At 44.0% G+C, this 13,719-nt stretch overlaps 1 protein-coding gene across 1 annotated transcript in view; it reads right to left on the minus strand.

The window, feature by feature from the left end:
- Window positions 1-13,719, minus strand: part of LOC140916619 (coagulation factor XIII B chain-like) — a 148,434-nt gene that overhangs the window by 37,603 nt on the left and 97,112 nt on the right. Inside the window, exons 11-12 of the mRNA XM_073358292.1 lie at window positions 11,519-11,695; window positions 1,623-1,799 (exon numbers count right to left, since the gene is read on the minus strand). Coding sequence (XP_073214393.1) covers window positions 1,623-1,799; window positions 11,519-11,695 — 354 coding nt within the window. The remainder of the gene's footprint in view (window positions 1-1,622; window positions 1,800-11,518; window positions 11,696-13,719) is intronic.

Raw genomic sequence — 13,719 nt, forward strand, 5'->3', positions numbered from 1 at the left:
AGGAATGGAGAATGAAAGGCAGCCAAAAAGTGAGTGAAAAAACTCTCACAGGGTCTCTCAGCTATTAGCTTTCGACATATCACTCAACTTTCTATAGCCAATAGCTAACCTTTAAGGCACTGGTCCATGTTTGGGGTCATATGGAAACTTTCCACCCCAGAGACAGCACCAGAGCCATTGCATCTCCTTTCAACACAATGGTTTATCTTGGTGCTCTGTGGAGTGCACAGGGCATATTGTATGCTGCACTGTAGTTTAGGGGGAATGAAATGTATGCTTCCCTTTGTGGTGGGCTAGCTCTTCTGCTAAGGCCCTGCCCCTCTGCCTCTATGTGATGGGTAACATCCCACTGGGTGCAGCTCCTACATTTGGCACTGAATATCATTGGTTTAAGAAGGGGGCTTCTGAAGATAGGACACCCTCTGTGAGAGGCTTTTCACTTTGGAATTTGTTTCTTTCTGTGGCCTGCCATACCCTGAATTCTTTCATGCTGCAAAAACCAGCTAGTCTCTCAGTCTCTCAGAGACGGTTGAGAGAAGTCAGTTGGTTGTGGTTGTTAGACATAGTGGGCTCTTTGTTTATATTCGTATATGTTTTGCCCTGATGGCATTATTTTAATGATGTGACTGAACTGTGTATTTAATGGTGTATAACCTAGGATAGATATTTTTGTCTGTTTATCTTTATTGGTATTAATAATCACAATATATTGACTCTGATATTTTTATTTTGCTTTTTATATTTGTAATTTGTTTTTCATATTGCTGGGGTCTCACTATCTCTGTTATACCTTGTACTGGGAAAAGCTCAGTAAGGCTGAGATATCAGGGAAAACTAGTCATGGTTCTACTCACTGTGAACATGGGCGGCTGACTAGTTAGTTTTTAGAACCACAGTTTTGGTTTCCAAAACAAAATGGTGTTGCACTGCTAGTTATTACGGTCATTTTTTTAAATATTTATATTCACCCTGACAGCCAATGAAATTCTGGTATGTGAAAAGACAAACAAAATGAACCAACAGAGTGACACCACTTTTTTTCAGGAAGCTTGAAGATATAGGGTGAAATTTTGGTCCTATCAATGGAAGTTTTTCGACAGACTTCAATGGAGTGGGAATTTCACCAATTGTGTATTGTCTAGTTCATCCGCAAGTGGTAGTGAAATTGTGGCCCCAAAAATCAGAAATAGAGAACAATCGATCACTCTTATTAACATTATGTTGAGGGTCAAATCCTGAAGTCCCGATACTGGACTAGGCTAATCAAAGTCAATGTTAACTATTCAGCATGAGCAGGAGTGACAAAATTTGGCCCTCACCCTTTACTCAGAATTTGCTCAGGCCAAACTCCCATTGAAATCCACTGAGGGCTTGCTTGAATAAGGAGCTCAGGATTCAGCCCAATGGGAGGATGATCTCATTAAACCTATATTATCATTGCCATGGAACATCACAGACTGGAAACAGATTTGCTTTCTGGTTTACAAGAGATGTTATATTTGTGCATTATAAAAAGACAAAAATACAGGGAAGTAAAGATGTTTCTGAGTAAGACTGAAGTTTTTGATTCCAAAAATATCCTATATCTACTAGGCTATTTTAGAAATAGGAAAGTAAAATACCTTTGCATACTGGTGACACAGACCACTTCCCTTCCTTACATTTTACTGTCGGAAACCCAAAAAGGCTCAGACCTTGCGAACATTGATAACGCACTATATCGCCAGGCAAATACCTTTGCTGCTTAGCACCTCGAATCCTACCATCAGGAATCTCAGGTGGAGGTGCACATCTCATATCTGAAAAGAGATGAGAACTTCTGAAGTCACTGACACATTCCCATGTGGGTAACTAAATCACTTACAGTATTCCATTAGTTTTATATACAATCTATTCAGATCCAGTATTGATTAATTAATGATGTCACTAATTAATTAATCTATTCAGATCCAGTATTGATGCTTCTTAACTTAACCAGTACTGTTCATAGGAACATTTCAAATTGCAGGGAGGCAACAATAGGGCTATCCAGTAGTAAAAAAATTTGGGTTGGGATGCAGGGAATGAAAAATGAAGGGTCAAAAACTTATGGGAATTTGTCAAAATCATCAGTTTCAAGTTTGATGAATGTTTCATGTTTGACGAATCAGTGTTTATTCTGTTGGAAAATTTCTGACCAACCTATCCAAATCATACTCTGCTTTTCCTCCCCAACTCACAGAAACTCCTCTATGGGTTCTCCCTTGGAGTTTATGCTCTGTAGCTGAGGTGGATATGCAACTAGTCTCTGCCAGATTCTCCCCCTGAAAAAAAAAACAGCAGCAAAACCATGTAAGCTACTGAAATAAACTTGTCCTGTTTCCCCTCCATGCAAAAGTGGCAGGGCCTTCAACCTCAAAATCTGTGGCTCTCAGGTGATTGGCTTGAGAAAAGAGTTGTCTTTGCAGAAGCCACTTGTCTCTACACAGATGACCCTATGGCCCCTTATAGCACAGCTCCAGCAGGTATCAAACCCACTAGGAGACCTTGCAGAGTGTTAGTACACAATCCTATGGCCAGTGTTACAGCTCTTCCCAAGAAGTCATTGGAAAAAGAGAAGAGAGGAATTGCAGTTCTCCCTTGGAGTGTCAAATCACACTCCTTTCTTGACTATGTGTCAGTAACAGAATTAGCTACTGGAATGAGTTACTGTTTATGCAGCCTAAGGAACAAGAAGTCACCTGCAGGCTTGAGAGGTAGCCTCCTTTCCCAAGAGATACTGGCACCATTGCAAACAGTGGTAGCACCTGAACTGTGACTCCACTCAGTGCAAGGGCTTCACAAGATTGGCCTGTAGCTGATCTTTCACTAGGTCCAGAGATTCCGTGAGGTATAGAGTAAGGATCTGAGGTGCATCCTCACCAAGAGTTGGTAGCATTTATTTCCTGAGTGCTCAACTACCTCTCGCAGAATCCAAAATATTCATCAACTTGTGTGGATTATCCTGGACCAATTCAATTTCTATTCCCAAGGAGGTGATTGCCCTTTTAATAAATTCCTGGTACATTTTGTAATCATCTAGAACAGGGGAAGATGATTCTGAAAAGTAGCCTCATCTGGCGACGATGAGGAAACACTGAGTGGAAGCATTGAACTGTCCATCCGCTCTACCATTTGCTGAACATCCATAGCAGGAGAATCAGAAACTAGAGATAACCTCCCTCAGCTGCTGGGTACTGGTGTTGGTACTGAGAATGTTAATAGATGGAGAAGGGCACAGAACAGTGACTAGGAGAAGATGACCTGAAGTCTGGAGGAACCTCCCCCCACACACACCCATAAATTCCAGAAAGGCCACTGCTGTATTTGATGTGGTACTGGGGCGCAACCCCAAGGGAAGGTCTCTCTAGATATGCTCCTGTAAGAGTCACGGTGCCACAGCTTGACCAATGTGATGAGGAATAAGCAGAGACTTGAGACCTTTAAATATGTAGGATCCCACTTCTAGTCTGAAGAAGAGCCAGCATGGGAATGCCAAGGTAGTGCAGTACTGTGTGGAGTAGAAAGCTCATGGGAGCTGGACCAATGCAAGATGCACAGTTAGCAGAGGAAGCATCTGAAGATTTTCTGATGCAGGGACCAGCTGCCCAATAGAGCATCCTGACTCTGGCACTACTGACAAAGGCTCAGTTCCTGATGGTACCAAACATGTTGGTGCCAAGAAAGATGCCAGTTCCAGGGCTTGCATAGCAGGAACTGTTGAAGCCTACACCTTGTTCCTAAACTTTTTATCCATATTATGCACAAACAGCTGTCTACCATCAACCAAAACATGGTAAACTGAAATAGCTGCCAAATGAACTTTCAAAAATGAGTTAGATAGCCCCTCCCTATTAAAGTACATTAAATATCATAAAACACAAGGTATGGAAACTGAAACAAGAGAATCAGATTTTTCCTGCATACAAGCCACAGATGTGGACTATTTCAAATAAACCCAGTGACCTCAAAGTGTAAAATGACTCAGATGTACACTCTCCATCAGACATTGTTTTACACATCCAAAGTTACCCTTGCCGATGGTGAAGGGGGATTGAACTGGACACTTCCGAATGACCAGCAGGTCAACAAGTCCAGCATATCTGGAGGCATGCTGATTAACACTGGAAGACTGTTCAAATTGGGCCTGTAGACCTGAGAAATCCAGTGTTCCACTGGCCTCATATTGAGCTGCACAAATGGAGTCACATAGGTAGTAGCTACCATGAGACCCAGGAAGAAAAATACTTTATGAGTCTGACATATTTGAATGTTTAAAATATACTGCACAGGTTTTTTTTTAAATCTGTACTCTGGTAGGAATGCTTTCTCTGCTGTCATATCAACTATGGAGTCCATGAATAAAATTATCAGAGTTGGACAGGTATTTGAATTTTTGACATTCAAAAGCAGACCCAGGTCTGAAAAAAAAGGGTAGTTGTTGTATAAGCGATGTGACTGAATAGATCCTTGTGAACAGCAGGCATCACTAGCCCGTCATCCAAATATGTAAACAAAAATACTTTGCTTTCACAAATGAACCCCTACTACAGAGAAGCATTTGTTAAATGCTCTTGGTGTTGTGGACAGACCAAACACGAGCACCTTGTACAGGAAATGGGGCTCTGCCACCACGAAATGAAGATACTTTTAATGACTATGTCAGACAGAAATATGAAAATATGTGCCCTTTAAATTGAGAGTTTCAAACCAATCCATAGCTGAAAGCAAAGGAATTATGGAGGCCAGAGTTAACATACAGAACCCAAACTTCCTAATGTACTTGTTTAGAATTTGTAGAATCATAGGACTGGAAGGGACCTCGAAAGATCATCTAGTTAAATCTAAATCTAAAATTGGACAAAACCTCCCATCCTTTTTGTGCAACAGAAAGTATATTGAATAAAACCCCTGGTCCCTCAGCTGTTTGGAAACCTTCTTAACAGCCCCTATCAGAAGTAATTTCTGCACTTCTGAAAGTAGAATAGCCTTGTGAGACATTCCCAGAAAAGAGAAGGTAGGGATAATTGAAGGGGGTAGTTTCTTTAACTGAATGGTAAATCTCTTTATAATTTCTAGGACCCATTTGTCTGTTCTAATAAGATTTTTATTTGCTGATAAAATGGACAAGTCTGTCCCCAGACAGAGGAAGGAAAAGGTCCTTGCTGTTTGATTGTTGACTTTCCATCCTCACATCAGATCTGAAGCCTGGTACTCCACAAAGATGACAGAGGGAGCAGATTGCTTAGATTTAGACCTCAGTTTGAAAGACCTCTTCTTGTGTTGGCTCTGGAATGATGCACATGGCTAGAGTTGCTGCTGACATCTTTGATTTGATGAGAAATAAGCTGAAGAAAACCGTGGTTAATACTGCCTCTGATCATGGAAAGAAGGAGCAGAAGGTCTCCTGCTAATAGAACAAATCAAACCCAAAGAGCAGGCTCTCATTCTAGTCTCCTTCAGCTTTCCCAGCTTTCTCATCCTTTTCTTTACTTAAAAGACCATCCCCTTCAATGAGGAGATCCTCCACCTTTATTCTAGTATCCACATCCAGAGAAGAGGAGCAAAGTGAAGCATGTCTCCTCAGAGTAACTTCAGAAGCCAATGCTCTGGCAGAAGAGTCTGAAGCAAAGCTCTGAGAGTGTGCTTTGCCACATTTTGACTTTCCATTACAATTGCATTTGCTAATCTCCTTTTGTAATATGCCAAATCCTGTGCAAACACTGCCATCTTTTCCCATAAGTGGAATTGATAGTAGGCAATAACTGCTTGATAATTTGCCACCCTAATGCTAAGAGAGGAAAAAGAGAACACCTTTCACCTTAGGGAATCAATCTTTTTTTCCCTATCAACAGGAGTAGAATATGCTTGTCCAGACCCTATCCTGCTACTGGGAGCAGCCACCACCAGTGAATTAGGTACAGGATGTATGTGAAAATATGAAAACCTCTCTGAAGGTATCTGATATAATTTGTCTGCCTGCCTGGAAATAAGATGGCAAGAGGCAGAAGTGGTCCTAACAGTCTTAGCAGGCTGCAGCAGACCTCTGACAACTGGTAACAATAACCTACTCTTGGAGGTAGCTCCAAGAACTTTCCCCAAACACCAGGTTTTTTCATTCGTATTGAAGTAAGTTCCGCATGGACACCATGCAATCCACCAGATCATGGAACTGCAGAGCATCGTCAGAAAGTGAACAGGGAGAAGTCACACTTCCTTGCTCCTCTGGTGACAAATTGGGAGCCATGTCAGCATCTTCTTGTGCAAAAAAGGACTTATCTCCTTATCTTCTTCAGACAGAGTATCCGGCAGCACTGCCTGAAGTGCACCTGGATCCTTTCCAGATAAAACATCAGTTCAATTATCCATATAAAGAACAACTGAGAAATTGCTGCAGAGGAGGAGGAGGCATAGATGAATCAAGAGAGAGACTAATAATTAATCATAGAATCATAGAATCATAGAATATCAGGGTTGGAAGGGACCTCAGGAGGTCATCTAGTCCAACCCCCTGCTCAAAAGCAGACCAATCCCCAATTAAATCATCCCAGCCAGGGCTTTGTCAAGCCTGACCTTAAAAACTTCTGAGGAAGGAGATTCCACCACCTCCCTAGGCAACGCATTCCAGTGTTTCACCACCCTCCTAGTGAAAAAGTTTTTCCTAATATCCAACCTAAACCTCCCCCACTGCAACTTGAGACCATTACTCCTTTTGCCCTTCTCCTTTTTTCAGCTGAAGAGGATGCAGACCTTAAAACTGGTGAAGACTGTCTCTTTCTTGAAACTCACTGTTTCGCACTTGGATCTGGATGGCACAAGATCTTGTGAAATCCTCAGATTGACTTGGTCCTTGAAACTGACACTGGAACTGACTTCGGATTTGGAGCCAGAGCCATAGAGACCCTGTCAGAATTAGATAGATCCAACAACTCTGGCCTAAAGGATCTGGCACTGCTAACAGCGGCCATCTTCTCCCTCACCACCTTCTTCAGAACAAGCACAGCTGGAGATAACAATGTGGCTCTTGGTGCTGTAAAAGGCAATCTTGTCTTTCTGAAGTAACAATGCCTTCGAAACCCTGGCTGCCTGAGCAGCAGGATCTGGAGCTGGACCTGATGAAGGTCCATTAAAGTAATTGAATCCATGACCCTGATGATGAAATCATATCCTTAGCAATTAGGAAAAACACCTTCCATGAATGGTGTAGTAATGTGAATGTCACTAAAGGCTCAAATGGTGGTCCTGTAAGTTTAGACAAAACCAAATTAAAATCCCAAGGAGGAAGGGGCTCCCTAAATTGAGAGTACAATCTTTTCAGGTCTTTAAGGAATGTAACTGTTATGTAATTAGAAAAAAAAACAGAAATGTCATCCACATGAGATTGAAAAGTTGTTATTGCTGCTAGGGGAACCTTGATGGGGAAATTGCTAAGCTTTGCTCTTTCAGGTGCAACAGAAGATAGGCGAGTATATTTTGGATGGATGAATGCATCGGTTAGACTCCAGTTTCACAAGCCCAGATAGAGAACTCCTTCCATTTTGACAGCTAGGTGGATGACTTTCTGCTACTCTAACTTACTCTGAGCAAGCCTGCTCTTTGGGATTTAACCATGGAGCTTTCAGGCTCCATGAATGAAGGGACTGCAGGTTTGATAGTAGCAGCCAACCGTTGTCCATGATAGATCAAATTTGGGTGCAATGCAGGTGAGATTGGAATTACCACTGTGAGGTCCTATAGGGTGGAGGAACCGGAGTTGGCAGGGCCATGCTGGGGCTATAAAAATAACCCTGGCATGGTCCTGCTTGATCTTTAGCAGCACTCTGTAAAAGAGTGGTATTGGGGGAAAAGTGTAGTAAAGCTTTTCTGTCCACGGTAGCAGTAAGGTGTCTGTGATGGAGCCAGGACCATGGCCTTGCAGGGGTCAGAACTGTGACATTTTCTGTTGAATTTTGTTCACAAATAGGTCTATTTGGGAGTCCCCCACTGCTGGAAAATGCATCTGGTTACATCCAGGTAAAGAGATCAGACATGATAAGTAGAAAATAACCTGTTCAGACAGTCTGCCTTCTTGTTCTGTAAACCTGAAAGCTATGATACCAGTCAGCTCTGTGTTCTTGGGGAAACAGGGCGCAGTATCCAGCCTGTCTGACTCATGAAGGACACACACACACTCAGCCTCTGCTTGAATCAAAACCGATCAGAGAAAAGACTTGCAGAGAGCAGTGAAGGGCGGTGGGAGACACAAGAGTGATAGGATTAAGTGACAAGAGTGATAGGATTAAGGCAAGCTAGATTGACCCTGTCCACTCAGACTTGCTCTGTTAAGGTGCGTGTGTGTGCATGTGTGTGTGTGTTCATTTGGTTCTGGGGCTGGAGGAACCCAGCCCTGGGGAACCTAGGTCCTGCAGGATAGCTCCATTGGGAGAGGACTTGCAGAAGGGAGAAGTAGAGCTCCATATGAAAACACAAGTGACACAAGCAGTACATTAATAGAATTACAGAACTCCTTCCCCCCAGAAGAGTAACCCTAATAAATGAGTGTACCCCAAAGTAATGGGCAAATCTGGTAACAGCTAAAAGGCGTTAAGGTTGATTGAGTGGGCTATGCAAAATTCCCATAGGTTAATTGTTTCCTGACAAAGGAGGGATGAGCGAGCGCCTCCCTATTTGTTGAGGTAAACATTTCCCATGATATGAGGTAGGAAAGACTGACAGGCAAATCACCCAGATCTCTCTGTCGTTGATATGAAGAGCGAGTTTCCTCCAGGACCCAAACCCCTGAGTTTGGATGGGCCCCAGGTGAGCTTCCCATCCTAGTACCAACATATCTGAGACCAGAGTCTTCAACAGTTGAGTGCAGAGGAAAAGAACATCTGCACAAACATTGAGAGGATCCAACCACCAATTCAGCGAAATTAGAATCCGCAAGTGTACCAAGAGCACAGTGTCCTAATGAAGATGTCTTGGTGAGTATACCGAGGCCCAGCCATGTCTGGAAGCTCCTAGACCAGAAGTTCTTCATGAGAGGGGTCCTTGAATAGGGATTGGGAGGGACGGTGGTAAAGAGGAGTCGAAATAAACTAGAGGGTGTATCCTACTTCTACAGTGCTCAACACTCTGTGGTGATACTGGACAAAGGAAATAGGAAAGGCAGTTTGCAAACAAAGGAAAAACAGGTCTTATTTCTGGAAATAGGTATGGCGCCATTCAGCATCCCATCTAAACACCTGCTTAGAACCCCCTGGATGTGTAGGTGGGGTAGACATTGATGAAGAGGTAGGAGGTAGATGAAGCCTATGCCTATAACCACTACTCTTCTTCCTCTGCAGGTCGTGTTGGAGAGCTGGGGCAGAATACAGGAGTGGTTGCTGAGGTCTGAAGTGCTTTCTGGAAGGAACTGGGGTATACAACCCAAGGGATTTTTAAAGTTGCCCTTTACTCCTTTAACCCCTGGAGCTTAGCATCAGTATACTCCAGAAAGAGAAAGGCTCGCTCAAAGAGCAGATCTTGCAAAGTCTGTTGGACCTCCTGGTAGAGCCCAGAGGACTGCAACCAGGAGCTCCCGTGCATGGCCACTGCTGAAACCATGGACCTAGTAGCCAAGTCAGCCAAATCCAGAGCAGCTTGCAGAGCGGTCCTCACCACAGATTTTCCCTTATCCACTATCGAGAAGAACTTCTGCCTAGCATCTTCCAGGAACATGTGTTAAAAATTTAACATGGAGTCCCACATATTAAAGTCATACCTGCCCAATAGGGCATGCTGGTTTGCAATCCTGAGATGCACTTCCGCCTCCCAGTAGAAAAAACCCTCTTAACAAACAGATCTAACTTCTTTAAGTCTTTTGATTTTGGTGTTGCACTCTGATGCCCCTGCTTTTCCCTCTCATTGGTGGAGGATACTACCAGGCATCCCGGAGGAGAAGGGAAATGAATGCAGTTTTTGGGGGTACATAATACTTGCCCTTTTTGAAGTGTGGAGAAGGGATGCAGGGGTCTTCCACAGTACCTTAAATGGGTCCATAATGGCCTCAGTGAGAGGCAGAGCCACTCTGGAACGACCTGCAATGTCTAAAGTATTGGCCAGTTATTGAGAGGCTTCTTTTACTTCCTCCACCTGTATGGCAGACTTAAGATAATCCTCTTTAACGATTCTTGGTGTGCCTTATGGTCATCTGGGGGAGACAAAATGCTCCCTCATGAGTCTGCCTCTTCAGAAGAAGAGGAAGAAGAGTCCAGCACCAGGTGTGGATACTCTTCCTCCATTTCTAGATCTGTAGGGTTCTCTTCAGCCCTTGATGTCCAGTAGTAGGCTCAGTACCAGAAACAGGAATGGGTGCTACCCACTGGGAAGATGCCTCACACATTTCTGATGCCACTGAATAGGAGTGCCTGGAATAGGATGTAGAAAAGGGCCCAATGGATTACAAAAAGGCCACTGGACAGGTGTATGCCCCAAATGACCTCCTGGCCAACCACTTGATGGTACTCCTGTCGCAGGATCCATGGAGGGGTGAAAACGTCTGGAGGAGGGGTAGTGAGAGTGGCTGCGAGGATGGGAGATTTAGAACTGGACCTCTGATTTGGAAGACGACGACTCTCCTTCCGTTGACCACAAAGGCACCATTCCAGATGGTGCCAGCAATCAGTTCTGAGTTGGAGAGACCTGCAGAGATGTGAGCATCATGGAAAGGATGAGCCCTCAAAGGTACCCAAGACTGTCACAGTACCGAGCACTGTAGCAATCCTGCTGGTTATTCTGCCTGTCGGCACTGACAGCATCAGCTCTTGTGCTACTAGTGATGCTGGCACCGACAGGGTCACGGGGTCCCCGGCAACTACCAATGCCTGTGGCGTAGTTAGTACTGAAATAGTGTGGTGTGGTGTCAGAGTTGTGGAAGCAGCTCCTTCTGGCTCTGGACTTGATGGAACCTGCCTAGGTGCTGGAGTCAACAGGGCCATCTTCTGAGGTACGGAAGAAGAGGGGTATTTAGACAGAAACCACATTTTAGTCTTATCCCCATGCCTAGCACACCACAGTGCCAGGGATCTCTGCCTTTCTGCAGTTGGCAGTCTGCTTCTCACAAATCTTTTTAGGCACTGAGGATGGTGAAGAGTGTTGGGACTCAGGCACCGCAGGAGGTGCACTCCTTTTCAAATGCTGAGACACTCAGTGCCAAGTCTGACTTCAGTGCTGAGTCTGAGCTCTCAAGGCTGCCTCCATGAGTAGAAACTTTAGCCTGACTTCACAATCTTTCTCCGCAAGAGGCTTCAAGTCCCTGAAAATTTGGTAACACTCCCCCAAAAGAACTTCCCTGAGGAATTTCCAGACAAACATGTATCAGAGATGATCTAGATGTACTTAATCCTGCCTTAGTGCAGAGGAATGAACTTGATGACCTTGCAGGGCCCCCTACAGCCCCACATTTCTATCATTCCATGTTCCCAGCTCACCAACGCACACCTCGTCTTATTTGCTTAACTACAATACAAACTCCTACCTTGGCAAGTTGGTGGTTGTGACCATTCTCCATCTTCACAAGTTACCTCATTCAATCCCATACTTTCAAATCCTTCCTGACATTTATATTGCACTCTAGCACCAGGCAGATACCTTCCCTCCTCATTATTGACAATAGTAGCATTGCTAACTTCAGGTGGAGCGCCACATGTTACATCTGAAAGGGGAGAGATGTATAAATAGATTAGTACTGATAAACTCTAAATGTAGTATCTTATTTTCTTTAAATAGATAATGTCCTTTTTAAAAAAGTGCACTTACATAAATGAAGGTTACTTGTTTGTAATTGAAGTTCTTTGAGATGGCTCTACAGTTTCCAACTCACAAGATATTGTACCACCTAGTGGTGCCTAATGGTAATCTTCTCCAAGCAGCATCCTTTAAAGCTCTCATACCCACCTTTTCTATGCCTCCCCTTCACGTCTCTGAACATTCGGAGGACAAGTCTATATGAGGTGGTGTGGCACCTATCTATCACCTCAGTTCCTTTCACCGACCGACCCCAGGAAGAGGAGCAGAGCAAAGCACATCTCCACAGGGTAACTTTATAAGCCAATGCTCTGGCAGAAGAGTCTGAAGCATTAGCAAAGATCTGAGAATGTGCTTTGCAACATTCTGAACTTCCATTAGGATTGCGTTTGCCAATCTCCTTTTGTAATCTGCCAAATCCTGCGCAAACAGTGCCATCTTTTCCCATAAGTGGAATTGATAGCAGACCATAATTACTTGATAATTTGCTACCCTAATGCCAAGAGAGGACGAAGAGAACTTCTTTCTCCTTAGGGAATCACACTTCTTTTTTTTTTTATGAGCAGTCATGGCTTGTCCAGACCTCATCTTGCTAGTGGCAGCAGTCACCACCAGCGAATTAGCTAGAGGATGTATGCGAAAATATGAAACCCCCCCTGAGGGTACCTGATATAATTTGTCTGCCTGCTGGAAATAAGAAGGCAAGAGGCAGAAATGGACCTAACAGTCTCAGCAGACTGCAGCAGACCACTGAGAAATGGTAACAACAGCCTCCTCTTGGAGGTAGCTCCAAGACCTTTCCTCAAACACCAGGTTTTCTCCATTCGTATTGAAGTAAGTTCCACATGGACACCCTGCAATCCACCAGATCATGGAACTGCAGAGCATCGTCAGAAAGTGAAGAGGGAGAAGTCACACACACCCCCCCACATGCTCCTGTGGTGACAAATCAGGAGCCATGTCAGCGTGTTCCTGTGCAAAAAAAAAAAATAACCAAAGGACCTATCTCCTTATCTTCTTCAGACAGAGTATCAGGCAGCACTGCCTGAAGTGCCCCTGGATCCTTTCCACCTAAAACGTTGGATCAATAATCCATATAAAGGACAATTGAAAAATTGCTGCAGAGGAGGAGGAGGCAGGGATGAGTCAAGAGAAAAATGAATAATGTCCTCTGCCCTTCTCCTTTTTTCCGCTGAAGAGGATGCAGACCTCAAAACTGGTGAAGACTGTCTTTCCCTTGAAACTCACTGTTTCGCACTTGGATCTGAGGAATGTTGGTAAGCCGAATCGTTGTACAACAGGCACTAAAGTAAAAGCCTTCTTTGGATCAAAGGATGGATCTGGATTTGGAGGAGAGGTTGAAGCCAGAACTGAAGACCTGAATGGCACAAGATCCAGTGAAATCCTCAGATCGACTTGGTCCTTGAACCTGAAACTGACTTCAGTTTTGGAGGCAGAGCCATGGAGACCCTGTCAGAATCAGATAGATCCAAAACTACTGACCTACAGGATCTGTCACTGCTAACTGCTCTCCCTCACCAGCTTTTCAGAACAAGCACAGCCAGAGATGACAATGTGCTCTAAATGGCCGTCTTGTCTTTCTGCATTAACAATGCATTCAAAACCCTGACTTCCTGCAAAGCAGGATCTGGAGTTGGACCTGATGAAGGTCCATTAAAGTCATGGAATCCATGACCTCCATGATGAAATCATATCCTTAGCAATTAAGAAAACCACTGGCTAGGTGCCTCACACATTTCTGATGCCACTGAATAGGAGTGCCTGGAATATGATCTAGAAAAGGGCCCAATGGATTACAAAAAGGCCACTGGACAGGTGTATGCCCCAAATGACCTCCTGGCCAATCACTTGATGGTACTCCTGTCGCAGGATCCATGGAGGGGTGAAAACGTCTGGAGGAGGGGTAGTGAG

Source organism: Lepidochelys kempii, chromosome 8 (assembly GCF_965140265.1).
Source record: "Lepidochelys kempii isolate rLepKem1 chromosome 8, rLepKem1.hap2, whole genome shotgun sequence".
In the NCBI taxonomy this organism is placed as follows: domain Eukaryota; kingdom Metazoa; phylum Chordata; order Testudines; family Cheloniidae; genus Lepidochelys; species Lepidochelys kempii.